The sequence below is a fragment of the Pseudophryne corroboree genome, chromosome 9 (assembly GCF_028390025.1).
Source record: "Pseudophryne corroboree isolate aPseCor3 chromosome 9, aPseCor3.hap2, whole genome shotgun sequence".
Lineage (NCBI taxonomy): Eukaryota > Metazoa > Chordata > Amphibia > Anura > Myobatrachidae > Pseudophryne > Pseudophryne corroboree.
The window spans coordinates 416,061,535-416,088,704 of record NC_086452.1 but is presented as its reverse complement, the minus strand read 5'-3'; the positions used below and the strand labels follow the sequence as shown (position 1 = coordinate 416,088,704).

The window sequence follows — 27,170 nt, the reverse complement described above, 5'->3', positions numbered from 1 at the left end:
GTGAGGTGGTGACTTGGACGGGATGAGGGGAGGGCCCAAAGCATTTTGTTGCACCTGGGCCCACCGCTCGCTAGTTCCGCCACTGCACAGGTGCTGTTTCCAAACACTTTAATCTGCTGTAACGAAGGCTTCTTTCTGTTCCTTGGTTTATGTGGAGCCTTACTGGGCAAACGATTGTGTAGGGATCAGACTGTCCTGATTGCTTCACATCAGTATATCATTGGCATAACTGCATCAGAGGGCATTGTTTAACCTCTTCCAGGTACAGCACAGTCTCTCCTCCCTGCTATACCTCTCTGCCCGGGGGTATATTGATACTTTACTCTGGAGTACAGTTCCACTCCTTTTTAAGGTCACGTCTTACCACTGGTGTGTTCGGTGCCAGTTCTGCACCTGTGGATGCTGGCGCATTTCACGCTTACTCTAATAATATATTCTTAGAGTTTTTCTGGCCCTTTCATCCTTGCTGTAAAGCAGTTGGACCATTGTGTGTCTATACTGATCATTGATGAATAATACTTTCCTCTCAGTGCTCGTTGGTCCAGCATAACCCTCTGTTTCCAGTCCAGATCTTGTACAGCTCTGCTACTGCTGTCATCTTACCTTTGAAGTCACTGGTACATTTCAGCACCTGAATACGCTGATGGATCCTGATACTGTTAGGGAGCTGCTCTTTATCTGGTTTCCTTATTGCTTTTGGTGCTCCTGTGTCCTACACATTGGTGCAACATATGGATGTAGTAAATAGGTTGGTCCTGGTTGACTGTATTGCCAGTTACATTTCCCTTGTAACTCTTCAGTGCGTTCTCCTTCTGTGACTGTCTTCTGTGGTGGTGCAGCTGTCACCTCAATGCTTTGAGAGTTTCTTCCAAGATCTGGTACATGTATTATTTACTGGCATCTTTCTGGTGAGCGTAGGGGAGACTGGGAAGATAAGGTAATGGTCCTTTATCCTCCGGAAGTCGCACACTGTCCATGAGCTGCAGTAACTCTCAGGTGCAAGGTGAGAGAAGACACTTTTTACTGTAGACCTGTGGCTGACGAGCCGGTACACCATGCGTGCTGAGCCGGTACACCACACAAAGTGTACCATGCGTGCTTTGCAGAGTCCCGAATGTTGCTATCCTCCCCTATAACACTTTTGGCTTTGTGTTGATTGCCTTCTTTGTTCAGTTAAGTCATTCTAGACCAGTGGTAGCCAACCCTGGTCCTCGAGAGCTACCACCAGATCACATTTTCCAGCTCGCCCAGCAGGTACACAGGTGCAGTCATTACTCACTGACACATTTTAAAAGATCCACAGCTGGAGCTAATTACTTCACTTGTGATACTGTGAGGAGACTTGGAAAACGTTAACTGTTGGTAGCTCTCGAGGACCAGGGTTGGCTGCCCCTGTTCTAGACAGCCGGTCTCCAGGTGACCAGGTTTCTTGCATGCAGGGTTTGGCGGAACACAGTGAGCCTGGTAAGTGCTGCAGAGGCCCGCTGTGCTGATAAATATATATGTATGGTTTTTTTTGTGGCATGGGTTTTGTGTTGTCTGCTGTGCATCAGAGCGTGTGCAGGGGTATGATGGGCCATGCATGCATCATGCTCGCCTACCGTCCTTACTCCCAGTCTTGTGTCTTTAATGCTGATTCTGCTCTGGGCACCTTGCCATACTGTGCTCTCTGTTTTCCGCTTCTATTAATCCACAAGCTCGTCTTTGACATATTCAGACGTGAGCTTTTTACCAGGCCGAGCACCAAGCGCCGGCGCAAGCTTTTCATAGTTGTCTGGGCGACTACTAAGTGGCAGTTGTGCTTGTCAGGTTGGCCTCTGTTAATGTCATTGATTTACTGTACTTTGAAACTTACCAGCAGCTTCGTAGACTGCAGCGAGAAACATCACAGTAACTGTCACTTCATGGTTCTCCCTCTTCTAAGTTTAAAAAAAAAAACTTTACGAACAAGTTAACAAAACTACAAAACGCGTGCAGTTCAGTAGTTGTCATAACAACAACATGAATACAGATTAGTCTAACAATTAATGTCCCATTCCGGCAAATATGAAGGTCACAGAGGAAGAGCCTCTGCCTTCAATTTATAAACTACAAAAAACAGGGACTACCCTTAGTGATTAAGGGGTAATTGCAGTGTTGGTCTGTCATTTGGGAATAGCACTGCACTGAAGGGAAGTAAAATCAGCAAATCAAATGAAGAACACTTATTTAGAGAAAAAATGAATGCCTTTCTTTATCAGCTTGAATTTTAACAGTCTATCAGTGTTGCGTTTCACCCTCACTTTGGTACAACCCATCTTTTTTTTTTTTTTTTTTGAAAAAGCAATAGTCCCAAGATGTTACTCGAGGTCTCCCAGTGACATCTTCACAATTCCCTGAATGGAGCTGCCGCATTGTCCTGTCTCACAGCAGGAAGAGTAGAGGACTGGAGCTGTCCTAGAGAGTCGGTCAGCTAGGATTCGAGGTGTATACATAAGACAACACCTGATTGGATGCATCAGCTCCCGTCCAATCAGGTGCCACATTAACTACACACGTACTATCTTGGCAGAACTGAATTAATCACCCATTTTTGTACAAATTTCTCAGCTCCCAGCTTCCCCTGATGTAGAACAGTACAATCTTAATACCAGGGGGATTGCCAGAACATTTTGGCCTGTAGCCACCTCTTTACAGCAGTTGTTAATTTTTTGCCCCATAATAGGGCCCTAGTTCACTTTCTGAACCATAGTAGTGCCTTAGGTAATGTTATGTCTCATAGTAGTGTCCTAGTCTATTTTATGAACCATAGTAGTGCGCTAGTTCACATGATTTCACATTGTAGGGCTGTCAGTACACATTATGTAACACCGTATCCCCAATTCACATTATAACATACAGTGTCCCCAGTTCATATTAAGTCACACTATAGTGCTTCTGCTTCATATTGTGCCACATTACAGTGCCCCCAGCTTATATTATGCCACACTATTGGTGCCCCTAGTTCATATTATGCCACACTGTAGTGCCTCTGCTTCATATTGTGCCAAATAACAGTGCTTCAGTTCATATTATGCCACATTACAGTGCCTCAGTTCATCTTATGCCACATTGCAGTGCCCCCAGTTTATATTATGCCACACTAAAGTGCCTCCACTTCATATTGTGCCACATTCCAGTGCCCCAGTTCATGTTATGTAACATTATAATGCTGTCCAGTCCATTGTATACCACATTACAATGAGCAGGTATAGGGGTGTAACGAGATATATTGTAGGCCCTAAGGCAAAAGTTTGTAAAGGCCCCATGTATAAACCCTGTGTTGAAAAATGTGTATAACACATGTAACTGTGAAAGGAAGGTGGGCCTCTCTCAGGTTTGGGCCCCATAGCATCTGCACTCTGTGCACCTATGGGAGCTACACCCTTGTATATAACACATGTAACTGTGACAGGGAAGGTGGCCCCTCTCAGCTCTGGGCCCCATAGCATCTGCACTCTGCGCACCTATGGTAGCTACGCCCTTGTATGTAACACATGTAACTGACCAGGAAGGTGGCCCCACTCAGCTCTGGGCCCCATAGCAGCTGCACTCCCTGCACCTATGGTAGCTACGCCCTTGTATATAATACATGTAACTGTGACTGGGAAGGTGGGCCCCTCTCAGCACTGGACCCCATAGCAGCTGCACTCCTCGCACCTATGGTAGCTACACCCTGTATATAACACATATAACTGTGACAGGAAGGTGGCCCATCTCAGCTCTGGGCCCCATAGCAGTTGCACTCCTCGCACCTATGGTAGCTACACCCTGTATATAACACATATAACTGTGACAGGAAGGTGGCCCATCTCAGCTCTGGGCCCCATAGCAGTTGCACTCTCTGCACCTATCTATGTCCTTGTATATAACACATGTAACTGTGACCGGGAAGGTTGCCCCTCTCAGCTCTGGGCCCCATAGCAGCTGCACTCTCAGCAGCTATCTACGTCCTTGTATATAACACATGTAACTGTGACCGGGAAGGTGGCCCCACTCAGCTCTGGGCTCTATAGCAGCTGCACTTTCTGCACCTATCTACGTCCTTGTATATAACACATGTAACTGTGACAGGGAAGGTGGCCCCTCTCAGCTCCGGGCTTTATAGCAACTGCACTCCCTGCACCTATGGTAGCTACGCCCTTGTATATAACACCTGTAACTGTGACAGGGAAGGTGGCCCCACTCAGCTCTGGGCTCTATAGCAGCTGCACTCTCTGCACCTATCTACAGTACGTCCTTGTATATAACACATGTAACTGTGACAGAGAAGGTGGCCCCTCTCAGCTCTGGGCTCTATAGCAGCTGCACTCCCTGCACCTATGGTAGCTACGCCCTTGTATATAACAGATGTAACTGTGACAGGGAAGGTGGGCCCTCTCAGCTCTGGGCCCCATAGCATCTGCACTCCCTGCACCTATGGTAGCTATGCCCTTGTATGTAACTGTGACAGGAAGGTGGTCCCTCTTACCTCTGGGCCCCATAGCATCTGCACTCCCTGCACCTATGGTAGCTATGCCCTTGTATGTAACTGTGACGGGAAGGTGGTCCCTCTTACCTCTGGGCCCCATAGCAGCTGCACTCCCTGCACCTGTGGTAGCTATGCCCTTGCCTATTGCTCTGCTTAGGTCCCAGAGTAACGCTCCCAGTAAAATGCCAGGCGTTTGGTTATATGGGGAGGAGGAATCCTTTGGAACAACGTCTGTAATACAAATGGCAACAGAGGGATGTTATGGGCAATTATTACAAAGCTTAAAGTATGCATTATTTAATGATGTGACCCGGGGTACACAAAAGACTAGTAGAATTGCCATCTGCTGTAAAGTTACCAACAAAAATAAGCATGTATTATACAGATTGTATTTTTATACTTGAACGCTGTAGGAGTGAGTGGACTGAGATCTATATACAGTATATATCCCAGAGACGGCTGAGCAGTAATACAGATTCATTTTTGAAATGTATTTATTTCCTAGAAATGTTTTATTTTATGGTTCCTTTAATCACATTTATTTGTGTGGTATGCGGTGCCCAAAGTTTAATCCTGTCTTTCCCCCCCACCGCAGGCGACGTCATTGTCAGTGTGAATGAGACCTGCGTGCTTGGATATACCCACGCTCAAGTTGTGAAGATCTTCCAGTCTATACCGATCGGCGAAAGTGTCGACCTTGAACTCTGCCGAGGTTACCCACTTCCTTTCGATCCTGACGACCCCAACACAAGTCTGGTGACGTCTGTGGCCATTTTGGACAAAGATCCCATCATTGTCAACGGACAAGAAAACTATGACTCCCCGTCTAGCATCAGCAGCAAAACTAGAAAAGCCAGTAATTTAAAAGAGCCGAGGCCTAGCAGCCCTGTGGACGTATCTTCAAATGGTTCCCATGGTTACCCTAATGACACAGTCTCGTTGGCATCTTCTATAGCAACGCAACCGGAACTGATTACGGTGCATATAGTAAAAGGGCCGATGGGGTTTGGCTTCACCATAGCAGATAGTCCCGGTGGTGGAGGCCAGAGAGTGAAGCAGATTGTAGATAGCCCTCGATGCCGTGGACTGAAAGAAGGAGATCTTATAGTGGAGGTGAACAAGAAGAATGTGCAGACTTTGACGCATAATCAAGTTGTGGATTTACTGATCGAATGTCCAAAGGGGAGTGAAGTTACACTGCTGGTGCAAAGAGGAGGTAAGGCTTAGAGGAATTTAAGCCGTTATATTAATTCATAGGGCCAGATGTAATGACCCCGGCGGCCGTGCGGGATGCCGGCCGAACTTAGACTTTTTTTATAGGGGCAATCACTTTCAAGTAGAGATGAGCGGGTTCGGATTTACTCGGTTCTTAACGCCAGAATTATCGCAAATTCTTTTTTTCTGGATTTTCTTATTGGCTAACCAAAACACAGACGCCTGTGAGCCAATAAGGAGATTCTGGTAAAACCGAAACCGCTCATCTCTACTTTCAAGGCATGGTTTTCCTTGCAAGTGATTGCCCCTTTTAAGAGAACGTCCGGACTCAGCCGTCATCATGCATGGCCGCCGAACTTGGGCGTCATTACATCCGGGCCACAGTTTGCAGATCCAGCTGGTCTAACATTTTCATGTTTTGTGGAATGCAGCCAGTGTGTCCTAGAATTTCTAACATAACAATGAACTGTATGCATCTACGATTTTATAGAACTAAAGTCTTTATCAACCATGCAATATAACTGTAAACAGTGATTGGTAGTTTTTGACCACATTTATCCACTGTTGCACTATAGGCCTGGTTCTTGTTTGTAAGTAAAGCAAAAAAAGCAAGCAACTGGGCAAACCTTGTTACACTGCAGATGGGGCAGCTTGTAACGTGTGCAGAGAGATTTAGATTTGGGTGGGGTGTGTTTAAACCGAAATCTAAATTGCAGTGTAAAAATAAAGCTGTCTTAACTTTTGTGGGCCACGTGCAAAAGCAGCCAGTATTTACCCTGCACAGAAAAAATATATATGTAGGTAAAAGTCAAATTCAGTGAGTTTAGAAACGATCCTCCTAGTTCATTTGAGATAAACACCACACTCTCTTGAGGAGGGAACGGGAGAGAGACCCTCCACAGTGTTATCTAAGTAGCCAGAACTGTACAGATTGGATGCTCAGCTGATTTGGCTGGAGACACTTCAGTGTCGGGTAGCCAGCAAGGATTTTCATGCCTAAAGTTGGCCATAGGCTACATGGCCGAGGGAAGGACTCCCAGACGAGCGATGGCCCAATAATCAGAACGCCTACATATACTGCACAATGTATAGGGGTGATCCCTATTCCCAGGCTGAGCAGTAGCTGGCAGTCCCAGACAGGTTTGAGAGCCAAACCAGACGATTCAGCTGTCTTAATTCCCTGGATTATCATCGTTCAGGTCCATACACTGAAAGATAATTGTTTGGTTGGCTAGTTTGCATGGTTTATCATGCAGTGTATGGCCTGCTGAAGAGTTTGGTGGACGGTTGGGTGAATACTGGAAAAAGGTCACATACCCACACCATGTGCTGTCCATTCATTAACTCAAGCAAATGGAAAATAAAACTTTTAGGATTTCTTTAAGGGGAAAAAAAAATACCGAGCTGCTTGTTCCACTGTTAGTACAACATGGCTGGGGTTACAGTAAGTAGATGACTGTCTGACCCGATCTTGGTTAGCTGCCGAAACGCATAATTGGCTCCAGTGGGACTGAGCGTCTTAATTCCCCTATACAGTATCAAGAGTTCTTTCTTTATTACCATTAATTTAAAGAAAAGTTGTTATTATTAAACTACCTTACTTCTAACATACCCCGTGATTAACACAACTTTTAAAATTCAACAACTGTCTAAATGCTGAAGTAAAAATAATGTAATGATATGTACTTTCCATATGATGGGTGTACATGTAAGCTATAGATTACTATACACTACAGTAGCCAGGACTAAAAGGTTATAAAGCATAGCATGTTAGGTACATTGTCTTGGACTGGATATCATCTGGGTATGAATCCCATCAGTCCGCATTTATGATGCCTTGGAAGCTAGCAGGCTTATGTCACCTGTTCCAGAATGATGTAAGAGAAGGAGACACTGGGGTAGATATATTAAGCCTGGAGAAGTCACAAAGCAGTGATAAGTGGAAGGTGATAACACACCAGCCAATCAGCTCCTGTCAATTTACATATTGGAGCTGATAGACTTGCGTTATCACCTTGCACTTATCACTGCTTTATCACTTCTCCAGTCTTAATACATCTGCCCCACTATGCCTTATAATGTTAGGATAGATTCAGTCAGGTATAAACACATCAGATACTTTAAGTAACAAACTCTGTTTTGTTTTGTTTTGTTTTTAATATGCTGTGACTACAGGCACAACACCGTGACTTCTTAAAAAAAAAAAAAAGCCTATTGTAAGGGAATCCTTGGTATTATTCCACAGTCTTGTTGCTTGTGGTCTTCATCTAAGTAAGCTGAACCAATGCATTAAATCACACACACAATAAAGATATAGGGAGGTGAATCAGATAAGATCCAAAAATATACTGGTAGGTTAATTGAATCAAAACAAAATTAACCATAACGTGAATGTGTGTGTGCATGTACATTTGGTAGGGAATATAGAATGTAAGCTCCACTGGGGCAGGGACTGATGTGAATGGCCAAATATTCTATGTAAAGCGCTGCGGAATATGTGTGCGCTATATAAATAACTGGTAATAAATAAATAAGAGAGGTACTAAATCTGCCTAGCATCAAGCTTCTTCCTCAACATTCCCATAGGACAGAAAAAAAACTCAGTTAACACTCACAGTCTTAAAGAGTAAACAACACCAACACATTAAACAGGCAATACACAGAAAAACACCTCATGGTTTAATCTCTATGTTTACTTCAATTCAAAACCTAATGTATTTCCCATTATTGAACAACTTCTGACTGTGCAATCATCTTCAGCTAGTGTAGAAAGAAGTTTAGTTTTTCTTTTGGTTTAGTTCATTCGAAGCTTTGAAACAGACTGGGAACTGAAAAGGCATCTAAACTGGGTGTGGTTCATCAAATCGACAGTGTCTAGGTCGACAATGTTTAGGTCGACCACTATAGGTCGACAGTCACTAGGTCGACATGGATGGAAGGTCGACAGGGTTTCTAGGTCGACATGTGCTAGGTCTAAAGGTCGACATGAGGATTTTTTTTTTTTTGGTGTCGTTTTCTTCGTAGAGTGACCGGGATCCCAAATTAGTGCACCGCGTCCCCTCGCATGGCTCGCTTCGCTTGCCATGCTTCGGGCATGGTGCCTTCGCTCCGCTACCGCTTCGCTCGGCACACTTTACCGTTCCAATCGTAGTCCACGTGGATCGTTAAGTATGAAAAAATTTAAAAAAAGGAAAAAAATGTGAAAAACTCATGTCGACCTTTAGACCTGTCGACCTAGCACATGTCGACCTAGAAACCCTGTCGACCTTCCATCCATGTCGACCTAGTGACTGTCGACCTATAGTGGTCGACCTAAACATTGTCGACCTAGACACTGTCGATCTTCAGACCGGATCCCATCTAAACTAGTGTTTTTATTCAAAATGTTTAATGCCAGTGACAGCTCCAGTGCTAATGCTTAACTCCTTCTTTTTTTGTGTTTGTGCATTTCTCGGAAAAGTACTTTTGCATGTTTTAATTGTATTTAGTATGAAATTGGATTTATTTAAAACTACTTAACTGACGATTTTTCCCTTCAAAAGCGTTAACAACATTGTTTTTTAAAATGTATTTTATTTAATAAAGTTGAAAAAGTTTTTTTTTTAAATATTTAAACATTATATTATGCACATCTGCAGAACGGATCTCCTCGTAAAAAAACGGGGGGACAGGGTGGGACGGCGCACTCGCATGAAATCTGACCATGCCAGTTAAGTGGTTTAAAGATTTCAAATAAATCGTATCAAAGTCCAATAACTGTGGATTGTTAATGTTAGAAAGCATTAAAATATGGTTGATCAAGGTTTCTAATACATAGCAATGTTTCACAGTATTATATCAAACAGGATTAAAAAAAAAAATTTCATTAAAAGTTAATGCAAAAAAAAAAAATTGGTTTAAATCCAAAAAGACGGTTAAAAAAAAAGCGGGTTTTGTTGTTTTTTTTAAACCTGTTTTTTTTTTTTCTCACCCTGTGCTTTAGCATGGATATTGTTGAAACCTGGACTGGTAGGGTGCTTTGAAAACCAAGCTTGGGAACCTCTGCTCTGTAGTCATACTACATTGGGTCTTAATGTGCCAAACACTGCAACATAAGTTTGTTTATGATCTGAAAGAGAGGTTAATGGAAGTATGAATAAATGCAAGCTTTCAGTTTTCTAGGCCGTTCTGCTATTTGGCAGATATGTTGGAAATACTTTTCTTTATATTGCTGGTCTTCTGAATATGGAGTGAATTGAAATGAAACATTAGTGGTTAATTGGTTCAGGTGATACAGTTGAAAATTATTCTCCAGCACTGAGTAATGCGCCAGGAACATGAGGATTGTACATTTGTTAATGTATGTAGATTAGGGACCTCTTGTCACTGTAAGCAGTACTTGTTGGCCACCAATTTATGAGGTTACGCTTTACCGTTTTCAAAACCAATATCATTACACTCACTTTGAGACCTTGTAGCCCGTATTTACAGGCTCCAAAATGTGGTGTCTCCTAGATTTTACTAAATGGCTCCTATTTTCTCCTGCCAAGGCTGTCTTTTCATATGGGCTCAATGGGCAGTTGCCAGAAGGTGCCAGGAGTATAGGGGCCCTAGGCTGATAGCTGAGGGTCCCCTTTTTCCAGCGGTACCAGATTTTTGAAAATCGGCCCTGGGGAACTGGAGATATCAGACTTCAAAGCAGTGGTCCCCATCCAAGCCGTTTAATTGCCCTTCCCAGCCAGATATCTCGAGTTTTGTCTGATGAGTTTTCCGAGAGTATTCACCAAAAGCTGGGACTCTCCTCTTTTGATGGACACTGGCAGCTTGTCTCTATTATGCCCAGTACCAGAGATATCAGCCTTCCAGCAGCTGGTCCCTGCTCCAGCTCCACACGCCTGGTATGCAGTTTTATATTGGATTGCTCTGGCTCCTGAACTCTGATCCCCAAGTCCCCAATACCTCCTGAAAGGTATTTTTTTTTATCCCATTGAAAGCTATGAAATCTATTTCCAGGAACTGGAGAGATCTGCAGTCATGCCCCTCCCACTGGATAATGATGAATATTAAGCCCACTCCACTATCCACCCCTTCCTTGCGTTTTAAACACCTGCCTCCCTGGAAGTCATGCCGGGGCCCCTTCATCAGCCCAATGCCCCCTTCTTCAGTTTAGTGCTCTCCCTCCCACCCCATCTGACACCATCTGTGCAGTAAAGTAGTCATTAGCAGAAATTACTGTTCCAAGTCCTGACCTGCATGCTGAGTAGAAGATAGAACACCCTTGGGACATCAAAGCTGCCGCTGATAGCACCCCCCACACCTACCGCTGGAGGATGGGTAGAGGCCCCAGTGCTTTGCTTTGCCAATGGTCCTACACTTAGTCCATACTGTCTTGGGTGAGGTGTGTCAAACTTTCTAAAGGTTCAGATTCTAACTTTTATTTCTCTAGTACATTCAATTAAATTATAGCAAGAATCTGATTGGTTGCTTTGGATATCCGTTTCACTTATCTTCGTTTCAAGCTTCTACCCCTAGGTTTGATATATAGGGGGATATTCAATTGTTTGAAAAGTCGGGTTGGGTGTCTGTTTTTTCCTGTCTATTAGATAGGAAAAACAGACACCCAACTGACTTTTCAAACAATTGAATACCCCTCATAGTGGCAGTACGGATTGTGTAATGGTTAGCATTATTGCCTCACAGCACTGAGGTCATGGGTTCGATTCCCACCATGGCTCTACCTGTGTGGAGTTTGTATATTCTCCCCGTACTTGCGTGGGTTTCCTCCCACAATCCAAAAATATACTGGTAGGTCAATTGGATCCCAACACAAATTAACCCTAGTATGAACGTGTTCTCATGTACATGTGGTAGGGAATATAGATTGTAAGCTCCACTGGGGCAGGGACCAATGTGAATGGGCAAATAGTCTCTGTAAAGCGCTATGGAATATGTGTGTGCTATATAAATAACTGGTAATAATAATAATAGTTTGAATCGATGATGCAATGTACAGAGAAATGTGTTTGCAGTCTGTTTTTTTAAGTGATCTTGTCGTATACTAAACTCTTCATATTTGCTGAAGATTCAGCAAGTCATACTTATCCTATAAATGGAAACAACTGCTAAATACAAGATGAATGTGGGATCTTTATGACTTTGCAGAACTGATCGTTTTGTAAAGTGAGATCTATCAACTGTGTTTACCAATATAGAGGAGTGCGGAACGTGGATGGCCATTCTTTCTTATGCGTCAAGCGAGATAGAAGCTGGGACATAGATTAATAACAAATTCACCTGAATCTCTTTACTATCACGTCTCAGAAATTTGTGAAACCAACAGATGCTACTTATTCCATGCGTGTTCTAGGCATTCACGGTGCAGTGTCATTGTAAAACTGTTCCTGTTACCTACACAGTAGATGCTGTTATTGGCCCAGTGTTGAGTGCCTCCATTGTCTAGAAATTAGTGGTAGCAACAGTTCTGGTTAAGGGGGTCTATTTATTAACATTATTTTTACTAAAATAATGTGAAAAAGGGTGTTTTCACACCCTTTTCATATTATTTTAGTATCACCTGAATGTATTAAAGGGCATTTGGAGCAGTTTTCATGAAAAACTGCTCCAAACCCTTTTTTCACTTTTTTTTTTTTTTTAGCAAGCCACATCGCATTCCCCATACTTATAATGGGAAATGTGATGTGGCCAAATTTACTAAAAAAAAAATGTGAAAAAATACCGCAGTGTGCCCTGTGATATTGCGATAATGTGTCATTTGCCCAGCTTTCTCAGCTATGATCACAGTGTAAAAAAACACCATACTCACCTGTCCAGGGAGCCGGTGTCCGCTGCTCCAGTGAGCGCTGCCGGGCCCCCCATGTGCTCCAGTGTGACTCCGGTGCAGTAAAGTGACGCTGCAAAGCGGTAGCGCACTTTACAGCACCGGGGGTCACCGCAGCGCACAGGATCCGGCGCCGGGCAGCCCAGCAGAAGCAGCGCGGACCGGCTCCCTAGACTGGTGAGTATATTGATCTTCTTGGGGAGGGGGGCGGGGGTGGTCAGCAGTTGCTTATAACTGAAGAACAGCTGTACATAGATGTGGATATTATACACAAGAGCTCTTTAGGCTGTAAGCAGCTGTATTTAGCATATGCGAGTATCCCCCCTACCTACAGCGCTACAGAACGTTTGTGGTTGCCATATAAATAAAATATAATAATAGTGTAATCCCCACTGTTTAAAGTTGAAACATTTTGCAATGTATTCATTAAGAGCCTCTTCCTCCCAGTTGGGGAATTTTGCAGTGGATAGTGTACGGATTACTGTTACACATGCTGTTTTCTTCTCCTCTTAAAATCGTTGGTGATTTATCTCCGTGCAGTAGCTCATCCTGGACATGAAAGAGTGACTCCGTCTGTCTGTGCTGCCCCGCTGAGCTGCCTCCTTTTATACACGCGGCATGTCGCAGTGAGCCACAGTGATACATACACCCCATACCTGCACTAATCAAAAGTCCTCTCTAGGATTTGACTGTTAAATAGCAGATATTACACAAACAGCACAATCTCCAATATATGATAATTAGGACTTTATTCTTATTTCATAGGCAAAAACAATCCCCGATTGCTATATGAAATGTTTGTCAAATAGAAAGAGGACATAGAAACTGTTAATAGGTAGAATTAATATTTCACTTTATATATTTTTTAAATGTTTTGTAAAAAGTATTTGTGATGATCCATGTGGCGCAGGCCATAGTGTTTCTCTGTTGGATTTCATTAATTATCCTGAATGGGGGCTGTCTCTCTGCTTACACGGGCAAGATGAAATGAGACTCCAGCGGAACACTGCCTTGGTTAAATGGGAATTGATTATAATAAACATTTTTGGGATATGTACTAAAGGGCAAATGCAGGATTTCTAAAGGGGGTTATTGCACAGCCGCTGCGTACAAAGACACACCGGCTGCGGGGTCTAAGCATACTTGGCTGCTCTCCCGCTACCGGGGTAGGCTCCTGAAAATCAGGTGGCACTCTCGGCCTACCAGAAAAGTGGTCAAGTCTCCTGGAGCTGGCCTCCACCCTGCGCCCAGCCACTGCCTAGCGAGTGAAGTGGGCGTACCTGGCAGGTGATGATGTGTTTTGTACTAATCCCCTGCTGTACAATGCCGGTAATCGCGGCATTGTATAGTGTGGGCGTGGCCACAGTCACGCAGTTACGCTTCCCCTGCAGGCATCCGTAGCAGTGCCATGACCCCGTCTCACCCCTTTATATCAAGCCACCCTAACCTACCTCCACACTGCCTCCCTCTGAGCCAACCTGGCTGCCCCCTGTACATAGTTCAATCAGACTCTAAATTGAAGATAAATTATGCAACACATGAATTGCACCAGGGATCTCGCACCGTATTGCATAAAAGGGATAGGAGTATGAGGCTATATCTGTTAAAGTGCCTGTACAATTCCAGCTTATTTCCTGCCCTCATTACAATCTCATTGCTAAATACAATACAATTAATGTACTATTTCATTTCTTACCTGTAGCTGTAAGGAAGGAGGTTGGGGTTGTAGAAGGCATCCAGTTACTGTATACCCCTTTTACACACAAAGTCAAATTACCGGTTTAAGAAGTTCTACTCGGTAAATTTCTTCTGTGTGAAATGGTCAACCCAGGTTGAAATTACCGGGACTTCGACACAGGAATTTACCAGGGTCGGAGTCCCAGGAACTTCAACCTGGGTTGACCCTTTCACACAGAAGAAATACCCGCATACCTCCCATCTGTCCTGATTTTCGCAGGACAGTCCCATTTTTTGGGACTGTCCCACCCGCAGGCCGCAGTGTCTTGCGGTGGGGGCAGTTGGGAGGCTCCTGTCACTCACTGCTCTGCTTAACAGAGATACTATGCGTATGCCACAGCTTCTGTTCACAGGAGACAGAGGAAGAGGGGTCATGCCAGCAGCTCACAGAGCGCTGGGCGTGCCCCCTCAGTGACGAAAATGGGGGGGTAGCTCACGACCGCTGCACTCCCACAAAGCCACTCCGCCTTTCCACAGGTCACAGCCCCTTTTCGAGATCGAGCGTGGCTTTGCAGTGCAAAAGCCCCGACTCCCCTATACCAAATGTTGGGAGGTATGATCTGCAAATTACCAGGTAGAACTGCTTCACCTGGTAATTTGCTTCCCTGTGTGAAAGGGGTGTCAGGCTGGGTCAAGCTAAGCGATCCAGCCTTGAAATGCCGGGAAAAAGCTGGAATTTCAGACGTTCCTGTCTGAAAAAGAGTATGCACTTCAACAAATGTTTGGATCTCACAGGCTCAGCTCCTTAATAGGTACAGTGCCTCAGAGCAGATGCAAAACAGCAGGATGAATGTACAGTGAGCAGAGCTATGGGCTGTCATCACAATTACAAACACCACTGCACTTTCTTCTCTAGTCATCTTTCTTGGTACCAGGAAACACCCTCCTAGGTGCGCCACTACGCTTGCAGGAATAATACAGGTCATGCTCTCATTGGTTGACGTCATGTTAATGTATGTGAGTAAATAGGTGGCTCTTCCAGTTACAGCATGTCACTGAGTAAGTGTGCCCAGATTTGCAGTGCACATTATGTCATGATAGTGGGCAGTGTGAACAATCATACTTTCGTACAGTAAACTCATCAGGCGTTTCAATTGCAGGGGATGACTGCCATGTGCTGTAGCAATGATGTGGAAACACCAGCAAGGCGCACACTGAATAGCCCAGATTACACCCCAAATTAGCCCACAAACCTCAGATTTATGCTCACAGCCCCATGGGACTACGTACAAAATCTGCCATGTTGGGGCTACCGTAATTGCAGCACATGCACTCTACTACACATTTTGGGTAATTCAGAGTTGATCGCAGCAGAAAATATGTTAGCAGTTGGGCAAAACCATGTGCACTGCACTGCAGGGGGTGGCAGCTATAACGTGCATAGAGAGTTAAGGACCGTATTCACAGGCAGATCTGGGGAGAGATATGTGCTGAGGGAACTGCTCAGCACACATCTCTCCCCCCGCTCAGCACAGCGCGATGTGTGCTGAGCGGACGGGGGTGGGGGGACGCTCATTTCACCCACCAGGTGAGATGAGCGACCTGCTAGATTGAGCCTGCATGCAGGCCAATCTAGCGATACCGCTGCGCATCGCTATCGCTGTAGGGGGTACACACGGAGCGATCATGCTTAAAATTGAAGCAATCTAGTCAGATTGCTTAGATTATCGCTCCATGAGTACCCCCCTTTAGATTTGGATGGGTTATTTTGTTTCTGTGCAGGGTAAATACTGGCTGCTTTATTTTCACACTGCAATTTAGATTTCAGATTGAACTCACCCCACCCAAATCTAACTTTCTCTGCACATGTTATATCTGCCCCCCCCCTGCAGTGCACATGGTTTTGACCAACTGCTAACAAATTGCTGTTGCGATCAACTCTGAATTACCCCCCTTGGACATGGAGATTTAACCACATCATGTTTCTGACATGCATTTTCCGTAGATTATAGGCCCCTTGCTCACATTGCATCATAACAAACAAAATAGTGCTAAAAGCAGAGAAGGGAAAGGAGGGACATGATAGAAACCTTCAAATATATCAAGGGTTTTAACTAGAGATGAGCGGGTTCGGGTTTTACTCGGATTTACTTGGTTCTCAAAGCGTCATCGTATTTGCTATCCAAAACAAGAGACATCCGTGAGCCAATAAGATGCCGTTTTGAGAACCGAGTAAATCCGAGTGAAACCGAACCCGCTTATCTCTAGTTTTAACAAGTTAGAGGAGGGAGACATTTTTCAAAGGAAGAGAAGCAATAGGACACAAGGACATGCACTGAGACTTGTAGGGGGATCGGTTCAGGGGAAACTTAAGTAATATTTGCTTCACAGAAAGGGTAGTGGACAAGTGGAATAGCCTCCCAGCAGAGGTGGTAGAGGCTAAGACAGTAGAGCAATTTAACATGCATAGGATAGACATAAGGATATCCTTACAAAGAAATAAGGATCAATTATGGGCCCAAATATATTAAGCCTTAAAAAGTGATACAGTGGTGACGGATAAAGAGAGATAACTGACCAGCCAATCAACTCCTAACTGCCATGTCACAGGCTGTGAATGAAAAATTATAGGCAGCTGATTGGCTGGTCACTTATCACTCTTTACCCGTCTCCACTTTATCACTTTATAAGGCTTAATACATTTGGGCCAGGGTTTGAGGTAAAAATATGGTTAAAAAAAGGGTCAGACTAGATGGGCCAAGTGGTCCTTATCAGCTGTCAAATTCTATGTGTCTATGCCAGCTAAGAAATTCACTGTGGGCTCGTCTCCTAATCAGAAAGCATTCACCTGTAAATGGGTTTTAAACCATATTTGAGAAAAGCTTTCACAGTATGAAGTATTCGTCTGTTCCATCAGAGAATTTCTTCATTGATAAGTTTATCTACCTGTTCTCTCCTTTGCAAATTCTTATCTGTCTTCTGCACAAAGAAGATAAAGTTTGTCCGGAGCCTGTTCTTTAAACCTGCGATAGCAATTTCTAACCGACAGCATGCTGTGAAATACATCTCCCAGTCTGTCTACGTGTGCTTATTCGGTGCTCAGAGACCTACTGAAATCAACACATTAGGCTTGTAAGTGCTCTGTCATGCCATTCTTATATTGGTAGATCGCTCAGTTATCATATTACTAAAATATTATTAGGATTAATTCCCGGAACAGCTCAAGTGCTTGGTGAATAGGTTCCAGGAAGGAGAAGAAGTGGATCGGAACCTCTGACAGGTAAACTTCATGTGGTTGGAATGGTTTGTCTGTGAGACTTCTTTGTGCAAGGGATTATTTCAGTATCTGCTTGTGTTAGTCATTCTCTTATTCAGAATACTAGATAGGACGGAACACGGCCGCTGCACATAGGATTTCTATGAAAATATAGGATATTGTTGATTGGCCCATTGGAAGGATCAACCAGTCAACAATTGCCTGATCAGGACATAACATCAGAAGCTGAAAATCTGCTGTAGACGGTACTGCACAATGCAGTGTGTGTGGTCAATTTCTTCATATGCTCATGTGTGTTTAACTGACTGATGCATCTCATAAATTCCAATACTCCATCTTTAGACAGGTAAGTAACAATGCTGCCGGTAGATCGCTGTACTCGTAAGCACAATAACCGCGGGACAATGTCTGCTCGTTCACCATAGGCAGTGAGCAGAAATCTGCAGAGAGACAAAGGGCTTAATTCAGACCTGATCGCAGCAGCAAAATCTTTCTCTAATGGGCAAAACCATGTGCACTGCAGGGGGGGAGTGGGGCAGATATAACGTACATGGAGAGTTTGGGAGGGTTATATTGTTTCTGTGCAGGGTAAATACCGGCTGCTTTATTTTTACACTGCAGTTTAGATTCCAGTTTGAACACACCCCGCCCAAATCTAATGCCCCATACACATTAGGCGACCCGCCGCCGAGCTGCCCAACGGCCGATACGGCATACAGACGACCCGTCGGCTCGGGGGAGTGAAGTTTCTTCACTTCCCCCGTCACCCGTCTCCATAGCACTGCATGGTAATATGGACGAGATTGTCCATATTGGCCTGCATGCATAAGCGACCCAGCACCAACGATGAACGAGCGTGGGGCCGCGCATCGCTCATCATTGGCGCTCACACACTGAGCGATATGAATGAGTTCTCATTCATTAATGAACAAGAACGTTCATATCGTTCAGTGTTATTGCCTAATGTGTAGGGCCCATAACTCTCTCTGCACATGTTACATCTGCCCCATCTGCACTGCACATGGTTTTGCCCATTAGAGAAAATTTTTGCTGCTGCGATCAGGTCTGAATTATGCCCAAAATCCTGCAACGCTGCTGGAAGCCGTTTCAGCGACTACTTGCGGCTAATAGAATCTGGCCCAATATCTGAATTTGCCAGGGCCCCTTATTTTTGAGTCATCAGATCACTGAGGTTGTGAACTCTTAAGAGTTTGCAAGAGAATTAATAATTCTTCACAACTTTAGGGCCATCGGGAGTAGTCTCAGGTCTCGGTGCGGCATATTTGGGAAAGCCCATTCCTAGGCTGCACGCAAAACATTGCTTTCTATCAGCCCAGCCATTTTCCCCTGATAATGATGGGTCAAGCCATATGCCCCAAGCATTTGTCCGCCCCACTCATGGCCGTCTTAACAACATTGTAGTCCTTGCTAAAGCAATGTACTGGGGCCCTTATTCACCTATTCACAGAGAAAATGGGGGGAAAAAATCATAAATAACCGCTCCTGGGATAATGTGCCATCTCTCCACATGCTTCCAGACAGTGAATAGCTATCAGCACTCTGATTGGTGGATAGCTCCAGCCATCCACCAATCAGCATGCTGATTGCCATTTACTGTCTGGCTGGAGGCTGGGAGGCAGGTAGAGAATGCACCACTCTGTGTGTAATTCACAATCATAGATGCTGGGCAGCATTTTCTACCTGCCTCTCAAGAAGCTCTGGAGGCAAGATGACCCCCACCAGCATGAAAGGCACTAGAATTGCGGTGCCCTGGGCAGCTACCCAATGTGCCTGTACGTTAAGATGGCCATGCCTTTACTGCCGGCTTAACCTCTTAGTGCCCTGCTCTCTTTCGGTAACAGCTTAGGTTTCGTAGCAGCATGAATTTGAGTAAAACCAGATTTCCCCATGAAGAAATTAAATTCTGCCAGAATAAAACCATCATTGCCCCATTTCAAATATTGATTTTGTTTAACTAGCTAAAAGGAAAAAAAAAAAAAAGTTTTACGCACTTGCTACAAACTCACATTTTACATTTCTAAATTAATTGGAGAACTGCGCTCAGTAGAAACTCTCAAAATAAATTAGCAATTCATTCCCATGGAGGAAGAATCGGTATCAAAGATGGTCTTGAATCATTGTTGACACGTTCTGTGATTCGGCACCCTAGGATTTCCATTCTCGTTGTTTCAAAAGTCTGATTTCCTTCTTTTCTACACTCATCAGAGAGACAGTTCTCAAAACAGACCTTTCCCTTTTCTCTGACAGATGATTTGGATACAAAATTATTCACACAAAAAATTATTCACAATGATATTGCGGTGCACTGTACTGGAAAAAAATAAAGTCAACTGATTTTTCTCTTCTATTTTTTTTTTCTTCCCATCAGACCGAGAACAAAGATGTAGAAAAATGTGTTGACAGACGAGTTTTATGTACTTTATTTGCAGAGATTGTCTTTTTGAATTTTAAAGGAATGCGTGCTCCTTTTACAAGAAGTGTTTTGACTTTAAAGTACACTTGCCCTTTACCCTACTTGCCCTGTACCATGGCCCTCATTCCGAGTTGATCGGTCGCAAGGCGATTTTAGCAGAGTTGCTCACGCTAAGCCGCCGCCTACTGGGAGTGTATCTTAGCATCTTAAAATTGCGAACGATGTATTCGCAATATTGCGATTACAAACTACTTAGCAGTTTCAGAGTAGCTCCACACTTACTCGGCATCTGCGATCAGTTCAGTGCTTGTCGTTCCTGGTTTGACGTCACAAACACACCCAGCGTTCGCCCAGACACTCCTCCGTTTCCCCGGCCACTCCTGCGTTTTTTCCGGAAACGGTAGCGTTTTTTCCCGCACGCCCATAAAACGGCCTGTTTCCGCCCAGTAACACCCATTTCCTGTCAATCACAATACGATCGCCGGAGCGATGAAAAAGCAGTGAGTAAAAATACTATCTCCATTGTAAAATTACTTGGCGCAGTCGCAGTGCGAATATTGCGCATGCGTACTAAGCGGAATTTCACTGCGATGCGATGAAAAATACCGAGCGAACGACTCGGAATGAGGGCCCATGTACTTAAGTTTAAGGAACCAATTTGTGGAATGAACTAATATCCATGTATAGATTAGCCATTCACTAAGAACTACTGAGGTCTCTTAAGCCTTTCATTGCCAAATGTGGGGATGGTCTAGTACTGTTGTGGCTTGATTTAGCCCACAAAATGTCAGCCTCCATTGTGTGTAGGCAGTGATTCTTCTTTCTTTCTGCAAAAGTGCAAGGGACATGTCTATCATATTAGCCAGTGCAAGGCTACATTCTAACCCCTTCCTGTTAACTTCATATACAGTACATGGGCAATGCAGCATCCACTTCTGCTAGGTGCACACAGCTTGCATAATGTGGTCTAGTTACCCCCCCCCCATAATCGGTACACTTGGCCTAGCATCCTGTGCTCTCTCACCTGTTCCTGCAGCCATCATTAACTGAAGCTGCTGGTCTGATCCTGGAAAGTTGGGGCCCTGTTTGGAAGTATGAATAGGTTAAAATGAAAATGCTAGCAATGACTAAATCTTCTAAGCCCAATCCCCCCCACAGCAGCAAAGCAATAGCACCATGGTGTAATTATTGGGCGGTCACATTTCCGACGGCTACATCCCGCCCCCATCTAATTTCCGACAGTCAGCATGCCGAATAGCAGGGACTATTCCCACCCGTGTGTGTCCATAGAGTGGGAATAGAACATGTTACGCCCCCCCTTCCCCTCCGCCGGCACTCCGCCGCCGGGACACTGTGGTTGGTATGCTGACCGCTGGGATCCCAAGCGGCGGTAACGCATGCTCAGCCCATAATTAGACATCCTTACCTGTAACCAGCACCACAATTAAATTAATAGATTTGACATTTAATAGGTAATAAATTAAATACCCCCCTCCCCCCCAAGCAGCACCAAATAAATTATGAAGAGCAGCAGTGCGAGTGCTCCTCCCACAGGACACTGCAGCCAGTGGGTGGGATGGCGGGACAGTAGCCGAAAACAAGACAGTTATGAATGGCGGGCACTAAAGTGTAGAGCATTGTATTAAATATGATATTTAAGCTCTTTGCCATTTGACCATGCCACATGCCCCATAAGTTCCCCTCACACTACGCCACATGCCTTGTCAATGAGTGAGATACCTGCAGGAGGGGTGATCACTGATCAGTTTGCCCCCAGGAAGATGAGCTGGCCCGCAGAGATGATCTGATAATGGCGTCTCATGAGTCCTGCTATCAGGAGACAGATGGGGGCTGGTTTTGCCTCGGCTGGCAGGGCAAACCCAGCCCTGTCTATCGCCAGCTTCTTCTGCATCCAGTCATGCACAGACTTAAAGGCGGTAGGGGGAGCACTCTCAGTGCGGCAGTCAGAGCGGGTAGGGAGCGAGTTCACAGGGAGGCGGGGCACCGCTGGCACACTGAGGTCAGCGGGGCTCCAGGCCACATCCGTAAGGACAGGGCGTATTTCTGCAGTATAAAATCCAGCAGCCTAGCAGGAACAGTACTGATAGCTTCCAGTTCCCTACTTCACTGACCACATTGCAGATTTGACCGGTGACATTGCCACACTATCGTTATCTGTCTTCAGGGTATGAGATTCAGTGAATCTGAGGCAGTGTACCTCACTTGGGGCTTCAATGGTATCCTGCTGGGCCAATGCCACACTGTGCGTAGGTGATGGGTGTTTTATGTTCTTATTCTAAGTGTAATAAACATCATTAACACACGCATATCTTCTCTCTGTATACAGATGTGCTGACAGTCATTCACATTAACAGCCAGTTAGCGCTATTATTAGGTTATAAGGATAGATATGTATGGCTGTGTCTTAAGAGCCCCATACACTAGAACGATAATGCCCGATTTAATCCAAATTCGGGCTGATATATCGGGTGAAATCGGGCATTTTGGATGTGTTTCCGATCCGATGCGCGTTCCCGTGAGGGTCGGATCGGCTCCCCTAGATCGTTACTGCTGCACTCGTGATATGTCGGTACCCGCAGGCATGGCTGGGATCGCATACGATATATTGCATGCAAAATGTATCAAATCGTATGGAATCACTCCCGGGAGAGTTCAAGGGAAATCGCCTCCGACTTCAGCCTCAGACATATCGCTGTAGTGTATGGGGCCCTTAAGTCCTGAGTGGTTAGGCTTTGCTCTAGGATTTACTCATCGTCTGCTTCAGAAGTTGAATTAAAGTAATGTTACCTCAATTATTATTATTATTATCCTTTATTTATATGGCGCCACAAGGGATCCGCAGCGCCGATTACACAGTACATAATCCAATGGGCAAACAAGAAAACAGCACTTACATTTGATGACAGTATAGAACGTATAGGGAAAACCAGGGGTCAGGTGCCATCAAAGGGAGTATGGAGTATAAGACAGTGAAAGTAAGAAAAGGAAAGGCACATGAGGAAAGAAGTCCCTGCTCTTGCGAGCTTACAATCTAAAAGGTGAAGGACTGATAGACCAAGGTGACACAGAAAGGGTAGACAGTGAGCGTACACAAGAGGGTTAGGAGGAGAGATGGCTGGGTTTGGTGAAGAAGTGGGTCTTGAGAGCCCATTTGAAGTTTTGTAGAGAGTCGGATGGGGAGAGGTAGAGAATTCCAGAGATAGGGAACAACATGTGCAAAACTTGTAGGTAGGAGTGGGAGGAGGTAATCAGTTGGCAGGAGAGACGGCGTGCATTAGCAGAGCGAAGAGGACGGGTGGGAATGTTAAGATGGGTGATGATATGAATTCTTAGTAGCACACAGGTTCTCAAACTCGGTCCTCAGGACCCCACACAGTGCATGTTTCGCAGGTCTCCTCACAGAATCACAAGTGAAATAATTAGCTCACCTGTGAACCTTTTAAAATTTGTCTGTGAGTAATTAATACACCTGTGCACCTGCTGGGTTACTTGCAAAACATGCACTGTGTGGGGTCCTGAGGACCGAGTTTGAGAACCTGTGTAGTAGCACATAGCCTAAAGTGAGAAGTGTAGCCCAGTGCAAGAAATAATGACTGTGTATGGGGGGAAGCCTGACACTTCTTGACCATCTTCTAGAACTCAGCACGCCAGGTCCGTGAGACTCTATTAACGTTGGGCGTCTTTTTTTGCTGAAAATGCACCTTAGTCGCAACACGATATAACTAGGACACACCAGGAGACTGCTGATTATTTTGATCTTTGACACTTCTATATCTGTGTGTGACAGTCTCTCAATCTCTCCACAGAGTGATACAATGTAGCAGCCGCATCTTTTTTTCCAATACAAGTTCTGTTGTGCTCCGTATACAGACTCCGTCACACACACCGTATACAAGTGTCATATCAAATTAATCGGCACAGTCATGTGTCCTAGTTGCATTGCGTTGCAACTAAGACACATTTTCAGTAAAAAAGACGCACAACGCCAGCAGAGTTGCGCAGGATTTGGCAGCTCACGCCACTGTCAGGCAGGCATCTCACGCTGCATGGTGTATTGAGATTGGATGTAGGATGTATTTATCTCATACAGGTATGGTTGCTCTTCTAGTTACATCCATAGATGATGGTGCCTCATACCTACTGTATGTGAGTGGCATCATGGTAAATTGGTGAGGGATGATCCCGAGTCCGTACCTCCTTCTAGTGTAAACGCTGATTGTCATGTCCTCTATATTGGGGACCTCACTGGTCACCATCACGTCCTTCTAGCTCGGTCTAAGAGATTGCCCTAGTCCTCTTCATGTAATCTCATAGGACTGGGCCTTATTGTTCCTGTGTATATTTAAAAATGTCTCGCCATAGAGAGGCACGTGGTTAAGAATTGGATGTCTGGACCCTGGGCTGTTGTGTCTACACCCTCGGATTTCCAACAGACATTTTATGACATATTAATATCGTATTAACTTTTCGGCTATTATGGCCCCTACAATCTGCCAGGCATTTTAAGCTTTCATTGTAGCGTTCTCCTACTCTGTGGAGCCGCTGCTGCTGAATCAGTGCATTCATGAATTATTGGTGGCACCTCATTGATCTTCATTTGCGCAGCTGGCTGCATATTAACTGGCATAAGCACTTGACCCTTTGCCTTCTCTCTAGCCGCAAGAAATTCCCGACAAGACGTTAGTCACGGGAATTGGCGTAGTGGGCGTGCAGCAATTAGCACAACAGATTTCAGTGTTTCTCTATCGTCCTAGTGGATGCTGGGGTTCCTGAAAGGACCATGGGGAATAAGCGGCTCCGCAGGAGACAGGGCACAAAAAGTAAAGCTTTTTCCGATCAGGTGGTGTGCACTGGCTCCTCCCCCTATGACCCTCCTCCAGACTCCAGTTAGATTTTTGTGCCCGGCCGAGAAGGGTGCAATCTAGGTGGCTCTCCTAAAGAGCTGCTTAGAGAAAGTTTAGCTAGGTTTTTTATTTTACAGTGATTCCTGCTGGCAACAGGATCACTGCAGCGAGGGACTGAGGGGAGAAGGAGTCAACTCACCTGCGTGCAGGATGGATTGGTTTCTTGGCTACTGGACATCAAGCTCCAGAGGGACGATCACAGGTACAGCCTGGATGGTCACCGGAGCCACGCCGCCGGCCCCCTTGCAGATGCTGAAATCAGAAGAGGTCCAGAATCGGCGGCTGAAGACTCCTGCAGTCTTCTAAAGGTAGCGCACAGCACTGCAGCTGTGCGCCATTTTCCTCTCAGCACACTTCACACGGCAGTCACTGAGGGTGCAGGGCGCTGGGAGGGGGGCGCCCTGGGAGGCAAATGAGTACCTATAAAGGCTAAAAATACCTCACATATAGCCCTAGAGGCTATATGGAGATATTTAACCCCTGCCTAATTTTTCTAAATAGCGGGAGACGAGCCCGCCGGAAAAGGGGCGGGGCCTATCTCCTCAGCACACGGCGCCATTTCCTCTCACAGCTCCGCTGGTCAGGACGGCTCCCAAGTCTCTCCCCTGCACTGCACTACAGAAACAGGGTAAAACAGAGAGGGGGGGGCACATTTATGGCGATATTTTGATATAACAAAGCAGCTATAAGGGAGCACTTATTATAAGGCTATCCCTGATATATATATAGCGCTTTTGGTGTGTGCTGGCAAACTCTCCCTCTGTCTCCCCAAAGGGCTAGTGGGTCCTGTCTTCGTTAGGAGCATTCCCTGTGTGTCTGCTGTGTGTCGGTACGTGTGTGTCGACATGTATGAGGACGATATTGGTGTGGAGGCGGAGCAATTGCCAAATATGAGGATGTCACCCCCTAGGGAGTCGACACCAGAATGGATGCCTTTATTTATGGAACTACGGGATAGTGTCAACACGCTAAAGCAGTCGTTTGACGACATGAGACGGCCGGACAATCAATTAGTGCCTGTCCAGGCGACTCAAACACCGTCAGGGGCTGTGAAACGCCCTTTGCCTCAGTCGGTCGACACAGACCCAGACACAGGCGATGACTCCAGTGGTGACGGTGACGAATCAACCGTATTTTCCAGTAGGGCCACACGTTATATGATTTTGGCAATGAAGGAGGCGTTACATTTAGCTGATACTACAGGTACCACTAAACAGGGTATTATGTGGGGTATGAAAAAACTACCTATAGTTTTTCCTGAATCAGAAGAACTAAATGACGTGTGTAATGAAGCGTGGGTTGCCCCTGATAAAAAGCTGATAATTTCAAAGAAATTATTGGCATTATACCCTTTCCCGCCAGAGGTTAGGGAGCGCTGGGAAACACCTCCTAGGGTGGACAAGGCGCTAACACGCTTATCTAAACAAGTGGCGTTACCCTCTCCTGAGACGGCCGCACTTAAAGATCCATCAGATAGGAGGATGGAAAATATCCAAAAAAGTATATACACACATGCAGGTGTTATACTACGACCAGCGGTAGCGACTGCCTGGATGGGCAGTGCGGGGGTAGTTTGGTCAGAATCCCTGATTGAAAATATTGATACCCTGGACAGGGACAATATTTTACTGTCGTTAGAACAAATAAAGGATGCATTTCTTTATATGCGTGATGCACAGAGGGATATATGCACACTGGCATCACGGGTAAGTGCTATGTCCATTTCGGCCAGAAGAGCTTTATGGACGCGACAGTGGACAGGCGATGCGGATTCAAAACGGCATATGGAAGTTTTGCCGTATAAAGGGGAGGAGTTATTTGGAGTCGGTCTATCAGATTTGGTGGCCACGGCTACAGCCGGGAAATCCACCTTTCTACCTCAAGTCACTCCCCAACAGAAAAAGGCACCGACTTTTCAACCGCAGCCCTTTCGTTCCTTTAAAAATAAGAGAGCAAAGGGTTATTCATATCTGCCACGAGGCAAAGGTCGAGGGAAGAGACAGCAACACGCAGCTCCTTCCCAGGATCAGAAGCCCTCCCTGGCTTCTACAAAAGCCTCAGCATGACGCTGGGGCTTCTCAAGCGGACTCGGGGACCGTGGGGGGTCGTCTCAAAAATTACAGCGCGCAGTGGGCTCACTCGCAAGTAGATCCCTGGATCCTGCAGATAATATCTCAGGGATACAGGTTGGAATTAGAGACAGATCCACCTCGCCGTTTCCTGAAGTCTGCTTTACCAACGTCCCCCTCCGAAAGGGAGACGGTGTTGGAAGCCATTCACAAGCTGTACTCTCAGCAGGTGATAGTCAAGGTACCTCTTCTGCAACAAGGGAAGGG

The 27,170-nt window shown here is 45.2% G+C and overlaps 1 protein-coding gene across 1 annotated transcript in view; it reads left to right on the top strand.

Annotated features, from left to right (window-relative positions):
* Nucleotides 1-27,170, top strand: part of MAGI1 (membrane associated guanylate kinase, WW and PDZ domain containing 1) — an 809,094-nt gene that overhangs the window by 676,465 nt on the left and 105,459 nt on the right. The window contains exon 12 of the mRNA XM_063940923.1: nt 5,085-5,705. Coding sequence (XP_063796993.1) covers nt 5,085-5,705 — 621 coding nt within the window. The remainder of the gene's footprint in view (nt 1-5,084; nt 5,706-27,170) is intronic.